This window comes from Phasianus colchicus, chromosome 11 (genome assembly GCF_987193195.1).
Source record: "Phasianus colchicus chromosome 11, bPhaCol1.hap1.1, whole genome shotgun sequence".
NCBI lineage: Eukaryota > Metazoa > Chordata > Aves > Galliformes > Phasianidae > Phasianus > Phasianus colchicus.
Window position 1 is genome coordinate 4765760 of NC_143446.1, and position 21919 is coordinate 4787678.

The window sequence follows — 21919 nt, forward strand, 5'->3', positions numbered from 1 at the left end:
GTACAATTTATGAATTATCTTAGTCATGCAGGACAATCTGGTAACTTTTAAGTGCATCTTGTTTTTTCCTTAGCTGCTTTTTTGAGATCTATAAGGGTATAATAGAAATAGCATTGATATCCCCTTGGGGCACTGTATCTCAAGGCAAATCTGTTTATTTATGACTTGTTCTTTCTGCTTAGGATGCCTGGACTCTTAATGTAATAAGTACGGCTCATTCTTTAATTGTAACTGTGCAAATGATTTCATTTCATTCCTTTTATAAGAGCTCAGAATCTGATCTAACAGCAGTTAGCACTATTTTTAAATATTGCTCATAATGGTTTGGAGATTTATGGTACCTGCAGAGGCTCTCATGACTTCTCTGGATGGTTTGGCATCTGTACCAAGGATGAGAAGGCCCAGGCAGATGCGCTTGGTTGGTTTGTACTCAGTCCTGCTCTGCTGTCACATGGATCTCTGAAGACTTCTGGTCAGTGGGAACCTGGGAACTCTTCTCCAGAACCAGCATCATTTTAGTTCCTGTCGTCTGTTCTTAGGTCTAAGCACAGTCTGTAGGGAGGGCATAGAGGCAGTGTATCTTGGAATAAGCTGTATTTTTGGCAAGCTTTCAATTCAAACTCCTCTGAAAAGTTATCTGGGAAGATACACGTTACAAACCAGACGATACCTGAACATCTAGTTTAATTAATTTTCTTAATGTTAGGCACAAAAATGTTGTATGATAGTTAACTAAGAGAGGAGATAAAGGCACACAACGTTAGGAAAATATCTTGGAGAAATAACAGTTGGGGAACACAGTAATGGAGGCCTGTTTGCTTTCTAATAGTTCAGACTAGCCTGTGACTTTTGTACAAAAGTATTTAATTAAGTCAAAACATAGCAATCTCTGCGGTATGTTCCTGCTCTTTTCTGTGTGTGTGTGTGTGTTGCAAACTGCCAAAAATGCCTGGGATTTATACGTTTTGTTAGTCTGCTGATAATCAAAAAAAATTGGGAGGCCAGGTCACTTATATTTGCGTAGCAATTCAAGAAAAAGAGCAACGATGAAATTCTACCATTTGTTTTTTGAAATATTGTTCTTCCTGATATAGAATTTTTATGTTTCAAAAGTGAGCGCAGGCTGCAAGCACCAGCTCTTCATTCAGTCTGTTCAACAGCACGGTGATTCAGTCTGAAATGAGAATTACTTGGAGATACGTAGTAGTGTGGGGGTGGGGAAAAAACAAACCAACAAAGGAACCCCATCGCGTTTCAGATACTTTCACAACTGGTTAAATCCCTGTCCACACATAAGTTTCTCAGCCACATTCCCATAAGTCAGTTTTCTTTATTTTCTGACACTATTTAAAGATAATGCTTTTGTACTTATCGTTCCTAGAGGTTTCACGTTTTTTTCCAGATCAGAAGTTTTATGGCATGAAGAGATTCAAAGTAAAAGACCTTTAATGCACTCTCTTGTCTGCGTATAATTTTAGAAATAACTGGGAGGTAGATTACATTTAATTCTCTGAAAGTTTCAGAAGCTGTTATATCCTTTCTATCCAATGAGCCCTCAACGACAGAAGTGCCAAACTGAATCCAACGTCCATAAAAATAGCATCTTTATTCCCCTTCCTTTTGTGATTCATGTTGCAAATGTAAGCCTTAAAAATTGGGCAAACGTTTTCTTCTCTTGCTTGTCCACTAATTCTAGCTGGACTGTAATAGATCTCAGTGTTAGACCGGTTTGCTGATGACAAGCCACAGAAGCTGTGTGCTTGGGGAAAAAAATTTCATCCAACATAACCCATGCATGGCAATTCCATTCTCTGGAGACACGTTTTCACCAGAGACTCCTTTAATTCAAAGATACAGTCCCAATTTGGACTAGCATAGCTTTAAAAAAAAAAAAATATGAATGCACTTCAGTGGCTTTTGCTGTGCATACATATCTATTGAGTCCAACCCAGAGTCCTTAACTCAGCTTTGTTTCACGTTTGTATTCAGTGTTTAGAGTTGTAATTTCCACCTCCCCTTGCATCATCACTGTGGTATTCCTGGTGTTTTCCACATTTGTATATATTCTTTCTCCGTGTACAGAAAGTGATAATTTTGTGAAAGACATAAGTAAGAACAATTGATTTTTTCTACTCTTGCAGAGCTAAAACTTATGGAGATTTGTGGGAATTCAGACATCAGAAAGGGTCAAGAATTACCCCACTGCTAATAGCTGAGCACTGTGTTACGCAAACATGCACAAGCAAAGAGCGTGTAGCTGCATTTGCTGTGAGGATAAACAATCTTTGCTATGAGGATAAACAGAACCTTTTGACCATCACTGGAGTTTGTACAGGCCATTAAGATGTAAACCTATGGTTGCCATGGAGTGGTATTTTTAATTTCAGTCCTTTTGGTAGCACTGGTGATGGAGGAGTTAGGAGCCTGTGAGCGCACAATTAGGTGATTGAAGGTGTGACTGTAGCTGCCCTCTAGTTCTAGGCTGTTTGTTGCCTCTGGTTTTCAGTGTCAGCATAGCTGTTTGTCTAACTGTGCAAGCAAATAGAGCTGGAAATGTTCCCAGCTGGCTCAGGAGCTACCCTTAGGGTTGGGTAGGGGAAACAAGGTACCTTCCACTTGGCTTTACAATGACTATGTCCTGAATTTTAGCAAAAAAATTAGTGAACTCAGATATCCATAATGACTTGTATGTAGCACTGGCCTTGCCAAATTGAGATGTAAATTGTTTACTTTTTCAATATGCTTGTGTTCTGTTGGTCTCCAATTATGATTCAGATCCCCACTGTGCCAGGTGGTGGACTAATGTCTAATCACACTTAGTGGGCATCCAAGTGGGAGAGAATACAGGAAGCTTAGGTGATAACCACTCCCATCTCAAGTTATTAACGTTTATTGGGAAACAAACAGCCTAATGACCATGCATAATTTTCAGGTGAAAATGTTCCAGAAAGCTTTCCCTGTTATGCCTGTAACTACAGCTTCCAGACATCGTGCCTGATCTGTATGAAGGCAAATTCCAGACGTAATTTTCCTATTCAAACAAATGTTCGTGGTCTACCATAGCACAAGAACATTTGGTCCTCTATTTTGTACCACTGCGAAAATTATATCCCGAACTTTCAATAAATACAATACAATAGTAAAGCTTTCTTTCTGAAGAGCAGACATCCAGCTGGTAACATACTGATGTGGTACGTGAAAGGAAGGAAAGAAGCCTGCAAACAGCTAAATTACCTGCCTGTCTGTAATTTGTTATTTTCTCCTAATGCTTGTATGATTCAAACACTTCCTGCTGTACTCTTTTTCCCCCTTAAATGGCTGATTGTAAGGGGAAAGCTTTGCTGTATGATTCTTTTCCTACACACAAATGAAATTGTGTGTTCAGGATGTGTGTTTGAAGCCAGGAAAATTAAATTGTGAATACCTTTTTTTTTTTTTCTTCAATAGCAAGAACACTTTGACTGCTTGGTGTTCCTTCCTCATGCCCCAGGAATCTGCTGTCCCTTGCACGGAGATGTCCCTCCATGCTTAGCTCTGTGTCACTCAGCTCAATTTTCTGCCAGTAAAATGAGTGCTGTAGCGGAGTGAGTCATGGCTGCAGAAAGCCATTTCAAGGGCAAGTCAAGGGTGTTGAAGGCAGCAGCTTGATAATGCTGGGAATCAGGACCAGTTTGACTGTCTTCAGACTCAAGGAATTCCATTTTATGAAGCTGAGGCCTCGATAGAGAAACCAGAATCTCTTTAAATCAGTTAAAGCAAAATCTTTGGATGCAGTCTCCTGCTGAAATTTTGTAATTGGGTCCTATGACTTTGCACGAAGCAGCATTACATAAAGCACAGCAGATGCAGGCCAGATTTAGAGGGAGAAAAAGCACGTAGAAAAAACACACAGTGAAACCACAGCAGAGGAAAGAACATAAAGATATAGTTTGCAGAGTCGGGGGATTCACGTAGAGACTTAGTAACCATGTCAGCCTGGCGTTGGCACTTAAAAAAAAATAATGTTCACAGTGATTTTAAATAAGATATAAAATTGCATCTTTTTGCTGTGACATCTTCATCCTAGCAAATGTGGCACGCTGCTGTGGTGGGGATGGGAGGTCCCTGCATGCATAGCTGTGGGGAAAGGCTCCTTGTGTGTGCAGCAAGCACTGGGCACCATGCCTGTCCTGAACCTTCTGATCAGCCCTGCTCCAAAGTCCTAGGAAGCTGGGGAGTCCAACAGTTAACTTAAATACACCTTTTTTTTTTGGGGGGGGGGGAAGAGAGGGGGAAGACAGAGGATTGGGGAGGGGGTGTTGGTCTGTTGTTTTTTTTCAGTTAGGTGTAGATGCATTAGTTTCTGGTTTGTTTTTTTTTTTTTTATTGAACATGCTCATATACATTGTTACTAAATAACTTTGTACTGATAAGATAATATACAAGCACGGTAGGTGGACTGGACTGATGGTTTTGCATCAGTTAATGTTGTCAGCCAGGTTCTCCATACGTTGGCAGAGGAAACATATTTCACTGATCTGACGTTTTGATGCAGGTGAGCACAAAAGCATGTGTAATCTCTGTGAAGCATTATCACGTATGTTTTCATTGGTATTGATAACAGCCTTAGTTTTTGCATACATCACTGTGACCGTGTGTAAACAAGAGTGTGGTAGATGCCCAAACATAGATTAGATTTATGACAAATTAACATTAGAATTATGACAAATTAACAAGCTGGATGAATTATGGCTCATTTTCAAGACCCAGAACGTTTCATCTTAGGTCACTCTTATCAAATTCAGCATGATGCAGGATTACCATTTCATGGCAAATCAGTCCAGCCCAGAAGTAGGGGGAAAGGTGACAGGATTGAACATAATTGGTACTCTTGTCAATGAATTGCTCAGATATCAAGATCTGAATGAAATTGTAATCCCTTCTCACTTTTACCAGACAGGTCTAATAGGTCAGAGTTTGGTAGGTCACTGTAGAGGGAGCTTGAGTTACCTGTCCTAGGCTGTATCAGTCCTGCGGGCTTCAGCAGCCAGTGAACTTCATATGCACTAAGCTTAATTGCAGATAAAGACTGACACAAACAATGCTCAGGAAGTTAAGAGATTAGTGCTGTCTTCTTATGTTATGTAACCTGTTTCCATAATAACAAGAATTGCTCATTTTTCCAGTAAGCTCTAAAATCTTGAGAGCATATATGGAGTGTAATATTGGTACTTGGTATTAATAGCTTCATGTAATAGACTTCCTTTTGATTTTTTTTTTTTTGTTGGATTCTATTTTTTGTAATCATTAAACAAATAGAATATTTTTCTTGAGATTTTCTGAGACCTGCATAGTGGGCAGTGTTTTGTTTCCATAAAAGCTTTTCTTGAATGTCATTGCTAAGTCTGCAGTGAGCATGTACATAGTAGGGCAGAACCATCTAGGAAAGCATCAGTTCTGACAGCATATGACTATTGCAACATACTGCACTTCAAAAATGTTATGTATTTGGTGCTCACTCTCCTCATTTGAATAAATAAATACAGCTGTGTAAAGCTAAGAAACAGCTGTGGCCCAGAAGGTAGGCAGTGTCAGCAAAGTAAGAAGTTTCAGAGAGGAGGTAGTGAGCAGTAGAAACTGAGAGGGAAGAAGGAAGAGCTACCTGATATTTATCAGAGGCATTGGTTTCTTTGAGATAAAACAAAGGGGAAAGTAAGGAATGTGAAAAAGTATACGAAGGGAATAGGGAAAATGTGCAAGATGAGCTTTAGAAGAGGAAAGGACATAGGAGGCAAACAGAGAAACAGGGAAAAATATAAATATATTTAACAGAAGGCATAGAAGAATTAGGGCAATAGAGAGAGGGAGGGAGGGAAGTCTGCCTTTGAGTGTCCTGAATGTTTCAGCCTGACCGTTTGGTTCATCTCTGCTCACCACTTACATAACCTGTAGGAAATAAATGCATGCTCAAGATGTCTGCCTGAAAGCATCCTTAGCCCTGCTGTTCATCTCGCTGAAAAACATTTCAAGGGGTCTGCACCTTCTGTATTAATCAACATTATTTTTAATATTGTTTGTTATCAGAAATATTTAAACTGATGATGTTCTCTAAAGGTTGCTAAAGCAGACTTTGAAAGTTTCTGATTTTCATGTTTTTATCTCTTGTTTTGTGTTAATGTGTGCCACACTTAAGGGATGTATTAATGAACCTTTTTTTTTTTTAATCCTGCAGTGACAATTCTCTAGGCCCAGTCTCTTCATTAATGAATAATGATGGAACAGAGCAGGCAGTTGGGTCATTTTATCCTTTAAGTGAGATGAAAAGACCTGAAAAGAATGCTGCATTGCAGCTATAAACAAAATGGTTGCACAGTTGACAAAGTGCTTTTGAATCATATTCTGCTTTTCTGGAATATTTCCAGATTTTGGAAGATTGCCAATTTTCCCAAATGTTTTTGCTATGGCTGGTAGCAATTTGTATAAGTTTTTGGCCATCCCACCTTACCATGAATTTGGACAAAGCATTCTGTATGAGGCAGAAGCCATGCAAGAAAAATAAGCATGAGTAAAGAGCAATGCAAAGAAAAGCCCATTCTAATTTTGGTACCTAAAGAGAAGCATATTAAAATACAGTTTTCAGTTAGTTATGGAAGGGATAATCTAACAGCTCTAGTTAGGCCATAAACATTTTAAATGCTTCTTTTCTTGGTCTGAGCCTAACTGGGATTTCTTCTTTTCTCCATCTTCAGTGGCGTGCGAATGGGTGTTTGAGAACACTCCTAACTAAGATGTACTTTCAAATAAAGAAATCATCTGTAGTATAATTTTGACAGTTGCATCTTATCCAGTATCTGTGTATGGCTTTGGAAAGACTGTTATTAACTCGAAAGTCGCAGAGCTTTACTTGTTAACTGAACTAAAAGAGATTTTACGTGTGCACACAAACTGCACTGGTGTCTGCTGCCATCAGATGTGTTTCCTACAACTGGCCTCCAGATCCTTTGCTCTTTCACTTTGACCTTTAGACCAGAGATGAAGACTGTTCATGCTCTTAAGATGGACTGCAAATAATGAGTCCATAGACTGCGCTTGTCTTTTAAGATAAACTCCAAATTATGAGAGACCACTCCATTAATACAGTAGCTGGCATATGAGAAAAAAATAGCCACGTTTCTGTCGCTCTGCTTATATGCTCACATCTGTAGTTGTGTGCACACCCTCCATGAGGCAAGCAGAGATTTAATGGAGTCCTTAAGCAACTGCTAACCAAATATATGTTTCTGTGTTAAATCACAGTAGTGCCTGGAATTCTGCACAATTTTCATATAAGAAGAAATCTCCTTTTGTTACTTCTCGGTTCCTCACTATTCTTGTTTCTCTTGTTTGCAAAAATTTTCATCTAATTTACTGAAGAAAATCGCCGTGTTCTCCTGCTGTGTGATGTATGGCTTCAGCTCCAAAACTGTAATGCTGTAGTTGTGGCATGGGGACATGTTTGTCTTTTGCAGCAGCTTTAAAGCTGAGGTGAAAGTGGTCCAAATCAAACTCAGTCTAAGGGATTTACTTATTTTCAGCCTGTGGATTTATTTTGGGACATCTATTCCTGATTAACCGCTATGGATTAACTCTTTGTATGGATGTTTTTGTTTTGGATTAAGAGGGACCCTTCCCAGTTGAGCTAGATTAAGCAAAGCAATGAATTAATGGGCTGGAATTAAAATCAAATAGCTAGCACAGTGTAAACATAGGAAACCAGTATGCAGTGAAGTTAAGCCATAAATTGATTAACCAACTTCTAATTTGAGATATCATATTAAATAAAAACTTAAGCTTCCACATATTTATTAAGGTTAATTAATAACTGTAGGGTTTATTGGGCAGCAATAAGAAAATGTTGTTTTTGTTTACTTGCTGAAGTTGCCCAAGGCTATTGTTAGTATAAATTTTATACTTCTATTATGATACAATTTGATTTTTTTATTTCTGCTAATGTGTCTCAAACAAATCCCTAGGCATTCGTAATGTGCCAGAGCTTTGATGCAGAACTGCTGTATTACCTTCTCTTGGAATTGCACTTGCCAAAACATGCTCAAGGTTTTCAACTTTTCAAGCCAAGACAAAATAGAAAAAGTCATTCTTAACATAAAGAATGCATAAATATTATGATCTAGCAAATCAAGAGGTTTGGATTCAAATCCGTTTAATTTTGCTGTCTCCTTGCACTTTCCCAAAATGGCTGAAGTTGGAAGGGGACCACTTGGGATCATCTTGTCCAGTCCCTGTGCTTCAAGCAGGGTTACCTAGAGTACATTGCCCAGGATCACATCCAGGCAGGTTTTGAGTATCTCCAGAGAAGGAGACTCCACCACCTCTCTATTTCTTTATACTTGAGCAATATTCAGCGTCTCAGTTTTCCTCAGAATATACTCAGTATTTACTTAACAAACAGTGGAAAGCAGGTTAGTGAGATTTACCTGTTCCTCCACAGTTCATCCGTGGAGAAAATTTAGGAGTTAACATTGGTTAAGACTTGAATATTTCTATTAAGATTTGATACTGAAGTATCAGTTTGTTCTGCACAAAAATACCTGGTGTCCTTGACTGCTTCTGTCTTAAACTCTTACTGCAGCTGGTGACTGGGAGCTCCTTCCTCAAAGTACTTACTTTACAATTTAATTTAGTATTTGCTTTGTACTTGAAAATAATCCGGAGAATTTCATTAGTGATTATTACATTCAGATAAGGTTAATTATACTGAGGGATAATCAAGGTGATTGACAATATATGCTTCATATTGAGAGAGTCTATTCTTTGGGCTTTTTGATGTGCTAAAATAGGAAAAGTCTGTGGGTGTTGTGTTCCTAATGGAGTGCTCTTGCATGTGGATACATGAATAAAATAATGCCATATCCCACACAATGCTTTGAGATTGCTTTGGTCACCATTTGTGTTTGCTAGTCATTCACAAGTCAGAGTCAAGAAAACTCTCACTTCTCACACTATTAAATAAAAAAAAGCACCTTTTATTATGCTTTACAAACAGCTAAAAATGCTCTGAAGGAATAACATCAATTTTCTTCTGATAGTACCATCAGCCCAACTAAATCACTGCTGCTGACCCCGTGCTCTGCCCTGCTGCTGTTTTCACCTAGGAGCTGAATTAACTAATTACCAGTAGGCTGGAAGGTCTTGAGACTTCTCTTGACATCTTTTCTTAATGCATTTAGAAAATGGGGCAGTAGGGAGCTATTTGGACTTGCTCTGAAATACCAGTGCCGGTGTCTTTTCAAGTTGTCTATATATGTGTGTGGTGAGATATTCAGGTGTTGGATGAAACTTTACAGCTCCTTTCATTTTTACTGTTCCTTCACGTTTATGTGGTGCTTAGAGGAAAGGTAGACAATGATCTTAAGTGTGGGTCCCACTTGTGTCTGGAGAGCACAGAGATGGCAATGCTGCGTGCAGTGCAGTGTTATGTAAGTAGCAGGGAGCTCATGGTGTTTGTGCTGTTTGAGGTTTCAAAGGTCCAACTATTCTAAGACTCCTGGGGCAATGGGAGTAATGCATTGGGATGCTCAAAATGCGTCTCATTTTCTTACCATCTTCTCACAAGTTAAGCATTGTGATTTTAAGTGACATCATTGTCACATGCAGGAGCAAAAGCAGCATTTAACATTGCTTACAGATTGTATAAAGATCACAGGACTCTTTTTCTTCAGTGTTCTCCTTTTTAGGTACCTTGAATTCTGTCTCAGATGCACGGCAGCTTAAGATAAGCTATAGCAAGTGCTCTGCCTCTCGCAAAGGCACAGCTTGAAGCAAGTACAGTTGCTGTGCAGCTGACGAGCTGACACTGCTCACAGGAAAAGCAGATGACACTGACAAAGATAGCAATGAAATTAAGAGCTGCCAAGTAGCAGCGCTTGGAGGTAACACCTCAGAAAAACACAGCTCACTGCTATCTGCTTTGTTTATTTTTTTAAAGTAAGGTTAGAAGGGGAGAGAATCATGCTGTGGAAGCTTAACAAAGTGGGTTTTTTTTTAGGTGTTTTCATTTTGATCCCTTACGGACCTCACAATGCAGTTGGAGATGTTGGAATCAGCCAACTGATTTCAGGGGTTTTTTCCCCTTTCTGTCATTCCCATGATTACTGTCAGCAATAGACATGAAGTAAAGAAGTGAATTTTTTTTGTAGAGGTTCAGTGAGAGTGATGGTAAGTGGTTCTGAAGGTGTGTTAATTACAGAAGGCTTTCAACTTAGGTTTTTTATGGGCTCATTTATTTGCTGCTCTTTTTCTTGGCTGAGCTCTTGGGTCTCTTCTGTTAAGCTAACATGGTCGCTTTTCTATGCAATTACCTGATTCATGTTAGTGCTTTTTCAGTGTGATACTATAGGGTAGCCAGCGAGTGTTGTTTTAAGCTGTAGTAAGGTATGCTTGATGTAAATATTAAGTGCAAGAAAAAGCTTTCAAGTGATCTGGAGCAATCATAACTCAGCATTTTAACAGTTTGTTTTTGAATGGTATTTCCATTATACTTTCTATCAGTTTCACTGAAATAACCACATCTTACGCAGTGAAACTGAAACTAATGCCTTTATTTCTTTTGTTGCACCTGATACTACCTCGACAGAACAAAAGAAGAACATCTGAGATGCACAGAATGAGACGTATCAGTGGTGCAATGGTTATTGACTGGAGTAGGAGCTGAAGAAATGATTTCCAGTGGAATTTTCTTCCTTCTTGACATCTGTATTCTCACTAACATCACTACTTTAGTAAACAAGAAATCCTAATTAATTCCTCTGCTTTTATACTGAACTGTAACTCTCAATGAATGCTTTATCAGCCTTCATAGGAACTTTTTTGGTGTCATTTTAGGCAAAACAAAAAATATTGTCCATCCGTTAGGATTCAGATCTTGCCTTTAATATGTGGTGTCTTGTCTGTTGCCTTGATGGAAATGCCCTGCACGTAAGTCTGGTTTTTAGATTATTATGAAATTGTAGCATGACTTTCAGATATGTGGCTTTTTAGGTATTTTCAGTCAGTATTGAAAACAATTTCTGCGTTGTTGGTATCAGTTATTGTAGGTAAATTATTTGTTCCTGCTTAATAGCTTCTTCAGAGAAGAGAAAAATAAATTAGAATAGGAGAAATAAAACCAAAATGCATAGGTGGAGTAAATGAATTAAACTTGTCTCTGAGTATTTATATGTGCTTCCTGGCAGTAACAAAGACTGCATGGTATCTTGCAGCTGACAGTGAATCAGAAATCCTAGGAGATGGGCATTTACTGCCCTGAGCTGCCACCAAATTGTCTGGGGCAAGAACTGCAGCCTTTCTCTGCCTTGTAAAGTTGGGATACATTTACTCATCTATTTCTTTACATAGGAGGAGAATGAGAGAGAAACTGATTGTAGAAAGGCAAATTGTTGTTGTTTATCTGTTCCTTATATTTACATCAGACGTATCAGTATGTAAGTAAAAACATTAAATTCTTCATTTAGTTTATTTAAAAAAAAAAAAAAAGAAACCAACACTGCCTTACAACAGCACCACGTGTGGTTTTAGAGATGTTCTGTAGTTTGTGTGACTTCAGAGTGATAGTTGCTGATTGCAGCTGTAATGATAAAGACGTTTATGAAGGTACTTGTATCAGCTGGAAGCTTTACTGATGCTGAGGGGTCGTCCCCCCACTGCAGCTGAGGCCACTGGAGAACTCCATTGGACAGGACAGGCTAACTTGCTGGTTGTTGCTGTCAGATGTGAAGAGGAGGATGGTTACTGAGGAGATGGAGGGGTCTTTAATTCATTTTGTGGTTCTGTCACCTCTGTGCACCTCTCTGCGTGCTGGCTGGTCAGCTCTGACTGTAAGGCATTGGACTCAAAGGAATTCTAAATCATGTGAAGGCCTGCAGGCAGCACGGCCAGCTGGGCTCATCAAAGTAGCAGCATCAGCAGCGTAAGGCTTACAGGACATGTGCTGGATGGTTTATGATTCCAAAGGCTTTTAAATTCTAAACAAATTTCTTACAACTTATGTAAGCAAATAGAAGCAGGTGATATTAATGAAAGCAGGTAATGAGATTAATTATGCTTTGCAGTCAGCTTTGTTGTTTTGAGATTAGAAGAAAGCAATTATCCGTTGAGGTGAAATTCACTGGTGAAATTCAAATTGAGCTTGCTGGAACCAGTAGATGTTTTCCTTCAATACTCTACTACTGACAGACTGGCTTCTCTTAACTGGTTTTAAGATGGACTAATCAGATGCAGTACATTGAAATTCTAAGAGTTTTTCAAGTAAGATATATGATAAAACTAGGAGGCGATGAACCAATCCATTATAGGTGTGAATGTATTCGCTTTCTCTGATGTCTTTGTATAAAGATATACACATATCCTGCCATTGCCAGTAAGGCAGGTGGTCTAATGCAATCGATACATGCTCTTTTGGCAACAACACCTGGTACCAACACTTCATGATCTATTAAACTGTCGTGTTTAAGATAACTGATGTTGCACTACATCATGTTGTGCTTGATGACATCGTTATACAGAAGAAGAAAAAATACACCCTCCTTAGCCTTTGATCAAAACCATAACAATGATCACAGTTCACTGACTGGTTCCTTGCCTTGTCCAGTTTCTTAGGTAGGGAGAGTTGTGAAAGGAAGATCTCTGAAGCTAAATCTGCTGGTTACAAGGTACTCATCTAAATTTTACTGAGCGATTTCACTCTGAAGGTAGCACTTTGGCACTTTGTAGACTGATGGAAGCAGAAGAAAAGAGGGTCTGCCATCACATCTATCTTTGTCAAGAGAGAGAGGAAGAGTAGTGTCTAGAAATTTGCTCCCAAGGCCAGAGAACAGAATCCCATGAAAAAATGCAGAATAAAATTGTGAGTTTGACTTCTCTGTATTAAAACAGTAGTAAGGGAGCTAATATTTCTAATTCCTACTGGATTTCAGAGCATTTATGTAAAGGCTATAGATGTCAGTGCACCTGGGCAAGCTATACTGAAGGCTTAGGTAGCAGTATAGTGGCAGGGATGATTTTAGACTTGAATGACAAATAAATGGAACTGGTAAAACAAGGCAAAGAAAGTTAAAATGAAGTATCACCTTGGTCATCATTTAGTTTTTAGTTTCTGTGAATGTGGAGGTACTGTCATGCTAGAAATGCTCACCATTTGAGAACGGAGTTTGAGACTAGGCTGGGAGGAGCTTGGGAGGAAATGTAGGTCGGTGTTATCACAGGAAGTAATGGTGCGTGTTGTATCTAATTTCAGTAGAGTTCACTGTTCAAATAGTTGTGGGTTGGGTTTTGTTAACGTGGCTCCTCATTCCATAGTTTAAGTGGATGTGAACCATTCTAACCATTCTCTTAAGCTTTATGTTGTATTTTTTCTCCTGACCTGTTGCTTCAGTAGCAACGTGATTTTGCCGTTTTTGCATCATCAAAATCGTCCTGTTTGTGATGCTACATTTGGTTGCAGTGGAGATGATTGTCAGGAGAAATATAATTTTTCAGGAAGCATTAACTGGTTTTATATTCAGTGTTCAGTAACCGGCAGTTGTAGATAAGGAACAGAAAAAAAACAAACATTAATTGTTGTTTCTCCAGGTTTTTAATCTTTCTTTCCCTTTGAAACAGCAACAGTTAAAATAATAAGTAAATCCGTGTTACAAAGGCGAGCTAGATGAAAGAAGAAAATAATATACTGTACATCATAGAAAAGATTTTCTATGTAATCACATTTTTCTCCTCCTCAGATTTCAGACAAATTTTTGGGACAAGTTTTGGAAAGAAGCCTTGTAAAATTATTTAAGTGCTTAATGCATCAGTAGGCAATGTTCACAGTATTTACTACACGTGTCCTATTTGCGGATAAATTTAATACAAAAACTGCATAATCACTGAAAAACGCTTTGGCCAAGCAGAGAAATGTTGTACAGCCTCAACATACAAAAGTATTTTTTAAAAAATTATCTTTGTGTGGACACATGCATTTATAACCAGCCAGTGTGCGACTTATCATCGTACCAAATACAGCACTGAATGCAGGAACACATGAGTTCTGAAGTCAGGTAGAACCAATATCTCCATTAAATTTTCTAATCCCCACTGATTCTTATTCTCTTCCTGAGATGTTTTGTCTCCTCATATAGAAATGATATTTCCAATTGCTCTCATCTGTGCTATTGTTTCATTATTGTCACAGCAGTCAATACATAGATTAAGCAACGAATGGAAAAGAAAAAAAAAATATTCAAGAACAATAATGAAGTCAGTATGTGTAATAAAGGGAGGAGAAAAAAAGCAGCAGGAATGCCATCTCCTCGTTAAAAGTAATGGCGAGGACAGATGTCCACTTGCAGCTCTTGCTGCGCTAATTGACGTTTCCACCATCTGTACTGCTCGGCAGTGCGCGCTCACTGGGAAGCAGCGTCCTACAGATCTGCCTGTGCAACAGAAAGCGTGAGTGACCTCCAGTCCTCTTCAAGCCACAAAGTTTGCCTTGTCTAAGACACCTTTAGGACTACGTAAAATAGCATTTCTGATTAAAACAAAAGAGATTCTTCGAAGAGATAAGGAGTGCCCCTGCGTACCTTCTGCTGACAGCAGCACTGAGAACTAATAGAAGCTTTTGCAAAGTCTTTGCCTTATATTCTCAACTCCCTTAGCTGTATCTCTGTGTATAACATGCACTGCTCTGTGTGTTTTGTAGTCCCTTTCTGACCTTATCTCTGCAATAATGCTTGGCACAGTTATGATGTGGCTTTATCATTGGTCTTCGGATTACTTCACGCTCTCCTTTCCTCTTGCTCAATAAATACAGGCATTTGTCAGTTTCTGGCATTCAGAGAAAAAAAAAAAAGGCTGAGTAGGGTTTTTAGAGTGATAGCCAGACCTCAGAACTGAACATTGAATTTCATTTTTCATCACTTCTAAATAATTTACAGGAAAATAAATGTCATAATTAAAGAAGAAAGAGTAGGTAATGTAGGCTACACAAACTATAATCTGGAAGATAATGTTGGACATAGATGCTCTAAGGCCCCATTTAGTCCTCAACCTTATAGTATCTAAATGTCAAGGTCAGTGAACAGTTTTTGTGTTAGAGAAGCACGAGCTCTTGGATTTCTTTGGAGTCCTCTCCAAAGAAATGTACCTATAAAGTACTTCTGTGTGTGTTAAGATCAGTACCGTAGGGCAGGATATGTATACTTTACTGTCAGGAGGCCATGTATAAGCACACTTCGTGAAATGGTGAATCCATCATATTTAGGTAAATGTAATTAGGGTCGTTCAAGTATACGTCCACTATTTCCTGCGCTGCATCACCCATCCCTGTCATGCTGTTGAATAAACAGTTATGTGCTCACCTGCCGGAGCTGGCCCACTGCTGTGCACATATGTTCCATGTTGGAAAATAATCCTTTTGCAGGCGCTTTTTTTTCTGCTTCCCAATATGTTTGAGGTCTCTGTTTCAGATATGTTTTGCACGTCTGCTTGTAGATGCATGATACGAACATTTCTGTTCAAAATTGCTACACTCTCAATGTTGTTAATGAATTTGCCCCTTGACATATGAAGTCATTGTTGTATTCTGGATACATTTTGGGGAAATAGTACAAATTGTGTATGCTGTTTTTATTGAAAAGCCTGTTCTGTATTCAAGGGCTTTGCAGCCCTCTGGAAGCTGATCGAACTGGCTTTGTTTCGTTCCTTCTAAAGGCTTGTCACTGCATCACATCCCATCAGGAGTGAGTGGCCTTTCTGATGTCTCGTGTGCATTGTCCTAACTTCTCTGGTCTGCATTGGTTCACACTGCAGCTACCCAAATGACTCACTGTCTGCAATTCACATTTCATGGGGGCAGAGCCTTTGCCTCACGTTGGAAGCTGAATGAGAACTCATGGAGGAGCTGAGAAGTTTGGTGTGTGATGGTATGAATCATGGAGATGGTCACAGGCACATTTTATAGCAGCTGGAACCTGTCTGTTGTAGTCTCACTCTGCAGTAGGTACTGCAAATTAAATTGGGTGAGGTAATAATAACTACAGCATGCCTTTATCTGGGAGAGGATAGTGTTTCTGAGAAGCTGAAGGTGAAATGAAAGTTTGATGAGTTAGTCAAGAGCCAGGAGCTACACAGCAGTTGTAATTATATACTTCAAGTGAAAGGTGAGTCAACGTCTTTGGCTGTATTATGGCAGGATTGATATGTTCAGAGAAGCATCGCTGTAGGCAATTAGGCTAGTGCTGGGTGCTTTCATCCAGCAGGTATTTTACTGCCACGCATCTGCTGCGCTACTGGGAATGGCTGCACCAGTCCTGAATGGAGGAGATGTAGATCTGAGTGCTGTTAGCATGTTTGGATCCTCACTGCTTCTGCTTGGCATCCTGGGGATGCTTGTAACAGGGCTCCCTGTTCCTCATGGACCCACAGGAGTCAGGGTTCTTAGAGAAGGAGTTACCCTGAACTGCATGAGGAGGGGGATGATGGGAATCCTTACAGCGTGGGATGGTTCTTGCTCTCATGCAGGCACCTTTGTAGCTCTCTGGGTTCACCTATTTTCATTGCGTCAGCTCAGTGTGAATAAGCATGACTAATTTTACATCGCTAATTACATTCAAATCTTACAGGCTGCAAATGTTCCAACTGGTATCAATGTTGTCTGACAGATACATGTGACCACTTGCTCTGTTGCTGTTCTTTATGCTTCTTCTGCCCTAACATTTGTATTTTGTAGCTTTTTTTTTTTTTAACAGAAAAGGTGCTAGACATGAACAGACTCAATATAATTAAAAAAACAGGAAAAAACACCTAAGTGAAAGGTTACTCAGCACAACTACAATCACATTCTTACACTGTATCCAGAATTCGAAGCATTGCGCAGAAAAATCCAAACATCTATACGGATTTAAGCAAACCTTGTTTCCCCTTATGCAAACATACTGTCACTGTGGCTGTCTCTTCAGGGGAAAAAAAAATTGATGCAGTTCATTCCAGCAATTATGTGACAGTACATATGCACTGAGAGCAGTTGCTTTGAAGAACATGACATGCCTTATTGAGTTTTTCTTTGTGGTCGTTGACCTGAGGTCAGAACAAAGATGTGCTGCTGCTTCTGGTATTACTGAAAGCTGCCAACAGCCATTCCAGCCTCATCCCAGATGTAGCATCTCAAATATAACTTAGTTTGACCCTATGATTATACTCAGAAGTCATTGCATACGCATACGTATGCTTTTAGCTACCTATATAGGACTTATTCAAGTAAGCCTACTATTCACAGACTCATTTAGGATTAAAACTGACAAGAATTGGTACTAATTAATATCCTTTTCAGAAAGTAGAGACAAATCATCTTGCAAAAGCAAAATTTAAGTGGCAAATCTTCTGTTTGTTAATATGCCATGGGTGGTAAAGCTTGTTTTTATTGGTATGGAAGTAATTCATTTTTAAATTATTTAAATATATTTTAATTTATCCTATGATATATTAAAAGACAGATATAAGCAGTTACTGTGTATTTCTCTGCAATTTTAATTACTTTTTGTTTGTTTTTATTTACAGGGTTAGCTGGCACTGCTGCAGATCTAGAAAAAAGAAAGCTTATTTTTGGAAAAAACTTCATACCCCCAAAGAAGCCAAAAACATTCATACAGCTAGTGTGGGAAGCGCTGCAGGATGTGACTCTTATAATCTTGGAAATTGCAGCCATCATATCCTTGGGGCTTTCATTTTATCAGCCACCCGGAGAAGGGAATGAAGGTAAAAACTTTTGATTGAATTCATTGACATAAGTTTAAGTAAAAAAAAGAAAAAAAAAAAAAGTCCTGTATTTCCAATTGCTCCCATCCCTACCCTCCAGAAGGTCGCAAAGAGGAACTCTCCGTTTTGTTTTCTTCTGTTTCCATTGCACGTGGTAGCGTCACATTTATTTGTGTGCTTGACGCTTCTTTATGCAAACCACTGAACGTCGTGTTAAGTGAGTTAAAAATCATCATATTCTTATGAAACTTGAGTGTTTCTTTCTGTTTTCACGCTTGAGCTTGTGGTTGGTATTTATTAATCTTAGATTATTGCTTAATGCGCTACAGAGCAGAAATATGTAATTGCTTACGTAACTGATGATCCTGTGCATGCAGACATGGGCAGGACTTGGACTTAGTGAAATTCACTCATTTTGGTGTTTTCAGTGTTTTTTCTATGGCTAGCAAACCCAGCTCAACAAAGAGCATTGGAGGCTGTGTCATGTTTCTGCTGTGATATCTGCAGAAGGCTTGAAGTCCCTCTCCCCTCCTTTTTATCCTTTTCTTTCCTCTCGTTCCTTTGGAAAGTACTGTTGAATTCACATGCTTAAAATATTCATTCCTCTGCATAAATGCAAGATTTCCATTTCTGGCAACTGATCCAGATTTTTTCTTTCCTGCTCTCTCAGACTTATAAAGCTGGATAAAACCTGCTGTGTGAAATGACGTGAATAGCTTGGCAAATGTATGAAGAATGCCTTCTTCTAAATATAGCCTTGAGATGCTTTTTGCATTTGCTTCAGTTTCCTTTGGCTACTTTCCTTGAAGACCCTTCCTTTTTCCTTTCCCATTCACAAACACAATATGCACGTAGCTCCGCAGAGCGCCTGTAGCACACTTACAATTCCTTATCTTTTACATATGATCAGGAAGCTTTTGTTGCTTTCTCACCTTGAATTATGTTGCTATTGTTTTCAGCAGGTGTTTGATTTAAGCACGAGTAGGGAAAGGAGGTAATTTGTTGTTTATTTTTTTAACTGAAGAAAACATTTTTATTACCTTATAACTGGACATAGCAAGATACCCTGGAGACATCATGAACCACAAACGATGGTTTACAAAATTAGAATTAAAGCCTGCAAACTTCTTTCCTAGGCAGAAATGCGCAGAGTGTTCTCTTACTATAAAGATTATTTGGTAGAGAAATAATTCTGAAAACAGGGTTCTAAGAAAAGAGGAACTTCTGCCATCGGATTCTGATTTTATATCATTATTATTACTGTTGCTGTTTTGGTTTAATGCCATATTTAAAATGTTTCTTTTCCCGTGGGAATGTATGACACATCTGAAATTCTGGAATGGTACAAAAAGCTCAGCAGTGCAACCTGGGAAAACGTATTCGTGTTTTCCCACAGCACACTGTTTCCATTCAGTGGCCTCTGGTTTCTCCATCGTTTTAGAACTGTTTTCCTAAAAGATTTTTGCCATGCTTTACACGGAGAGAATAGATCAACGTAGAGAATATTCTGTAATCCAGCTTTTTGAACGCATTTTAAATTTGGTCCTTTGTATTTTTTCAATGGCGTATTCATTTATTTATTTATTTATTTATGAGCAATTTCTTATATATGGGAGATTCCCTCATTTTAAAATCAGCGTAATTTTAAATTACAAGGATACGTTACAGTTTATTGGTAGATGTCCTTTCCCAGGACACGTTTAGGAGCAGCCAGGTCCCACCTGTGCCTGGCCACGTGCCTTGCAGCACTGGAGGGACTGAGAGAGCTGAGGGAGAAGTGCCATTTCCCTCATGCCTGATGGTTTGAGATTTGGGGTGTTTTTAAATGGCAACGTGAAAATGAAAGACTTTGAGACACTGCTAAACACTATCTTGTGTATTTTTTTCAATACATTTTAATAGCAAATAGCCCATATACCCAGTATATTTCTATGCCTTCCACAAATCTCAAACTTTACCTACCAATGGCTTTATTACGTCATATGGTAAGTTGAGGTCATATTTAACTTTGCAGAACAGATAACACTTTCTTTTTAGATGCTTGAATCCTCCTTTACATTTTGAAGCTGTAACCTGGTTAGTATTTAAGTGGGTTCTGCAGTTTAAGTGCAAAGTATTTTTTTTTTTCCTGATGTGTTTGAAGGCTAAAATACACACATCCAAAAAATATCAGAGTGCATGAACTGCTTTGAGAAATTTGTCTGATGGTGTGGTCTAATGTTTGTATGCATTAGTATGTTTTGCTGTATTAGGCAGATATGTGCTCTAAAGTTTAATTTTTTTTCCATTCGATACCACAGATGTTGATATGTTACCCAAGTTTAAGTCCTCTAACTGCAGTATGGTTGCATTTCCAAATTTCAACATGGCTTGGTACTGTCTCGAGTAAAATAACTAGATAATTATTTTGTGAGTTGCATGCTATTGGAAAGAATTGAAATTTCTGTGGTTTTTGCAGTACCAGTAACTGTCTTCATCAACCAGCCTTTTACCTGCCAATAATCTATTGTTTGAAGTACATGAAGTTTTCGTTCTCCTACTTTTTTTTTTTTTTCCATTCTCATTTAAAAAATGAACAAATGTTGGAAAACATTATTTCTTTTCCTACTGCAATCACAAAATCCTATCTATGTGAATTACTAGATAATAGCATGGTTGGCTTTATTGCTTCTCCAAGCTACTTCAGCTCTATTTTCACATTTCTTAGTAAGAGTGAAAGTTTCAAGGATTTGTTATCAGAAGCTGTGCTGCTGTTCTTGTGATCTGCTCTGCATTCCCTTTCGCCATTAGGAGCAACTGAGAACTTCTGCATAAATTATTGTCTGCCCTGTGGCAATTACTGCTCTTCTCACTGATCCACGTAGGATCATTTTTCCATTCTTTCAAAAACGTGCAAATTTTTTTCTGCATTTTAGTAAACCTGTACTGAGAGAAAATTGCTGGTGAATCTGTAGTCACTGCTGCAGTGTTCTTCACACAGGGATGTGAGTAGTTAAGATGCGGCAAGTTAAAAATACTTCATTCCTCAGAACAAAATTCTTCAGTGTCCTGGGTTAATAGATTACAGACTGAGTAAAGGTAATAGAGAGCCAGTGATTTACAGAGAGGATTTATCAATGATATGGGATCCTGGCTTCACGGTTTTGTTTTGTATTTTTACTTATTTATTTTGGCTTTGTGAGTGAGTTCGTTCAGGACAGTACAGGACACGCTATCCTGAAATTTGGTCCTCCTAAGCCAGTTGCTGAGTTTTGGTGGTGTTGTGTTGCTTCTTGAGGCTGTGGCTGGGATGCCTGTTAACCTCTTGTGACTCCGTTCCCTTAGGGAGGATAATGTTTCCATGTGTTCAACATTCAAGTATGTCCTTATCATTCCTATAAGGTACCCCACTGCTTGGTCATCAGGTGATAACCTGGAAATTTAAATCAGAAAGGGCATCCCTACAGGAGAGAAGGTGCAGCTGCTCCAAAGCTCCCAAGAGGATGGCTGCTTCTTTCCATGCTAAGCCTCCTGCTCATGGTAGCACTCGTATTCATGATTCATCCGTTCCTTGTCAATCTAGCAAATCTCATTTTCCTTATATGTAAACCTTGAAAAAGTACATGTATATGGATGGAATGGACAGCAGGTTGCAGTCAGAAGTGGAAATGAATGTGCCTATAGAAACAATAGAATCTTTTGAGTTGAAAGGGACCTCCTTCAATTTTATCAATCTTATGTCCCTTGTCCCATGATCCTTAGATCAGTTTGTGTTGTGGCTGCTTTTCACATGCCTTCTAGCCTTCTACAGGGAATTTAGTTCTGTTAACACAGCAGGCATTCTCTGTCTCGAAGGAAAATAAAATGTACTGCTTTTCTGATACAGCTCTAAAGGTCTCTGCTAAGAAGTCTATTAAATGTTCTGTGTTTGTATTTATAACCAGCTGAAGTTTCTCATCCAGCTTTGAACTGTTCACGTAAATTGTTTTTTCTATATTTATTTGTTTACAGCCCAAGGGTAATTTTTCCCCATGCACTGTCTATATTTGCAAATCAGCCAAGCTCCTATACCTGTTGTTTGTGATCTTCAGATTTATATGCAGGGTTTGTCATCTGTATGCATTTCTCTGAATATAGAGAGATTTTTCCCATGTTGGAGGATGCAGCTATAAATCTG

The 21919-nt window shown here is 38.7% G+C and overlaps 1 protein-coding gene across 17 annotated transcripts in view; it reads left to right on the top strand.

Moving 5' to 3' along the window:
* The window catches only part of ATP2B2 (ATPase plasma membrane Ca2+ transporting 2), a 393147-nt gene that overhangs the window by 260791 nt on the left and 110437 nt on the right, over positions 1-21919 (top strand). For all 17 annotated transcript variants that reach the window (XR_016470063.1, XM_090148058.1, XM_090148043.1 and 14 more), the window contains one exon: positions 17566-17763. Coding sequence is in view for 16 of the 17 variants with exons in the window: in XM_090148058.1 (XP_090004184.1) it covers positions 17566-17763 (198 nt within the window). In the remaining variant the exon portion in view is untranslated. The remainder of the gene's footprint in view (positions 1-17565; positions 17764-21919) is intronic.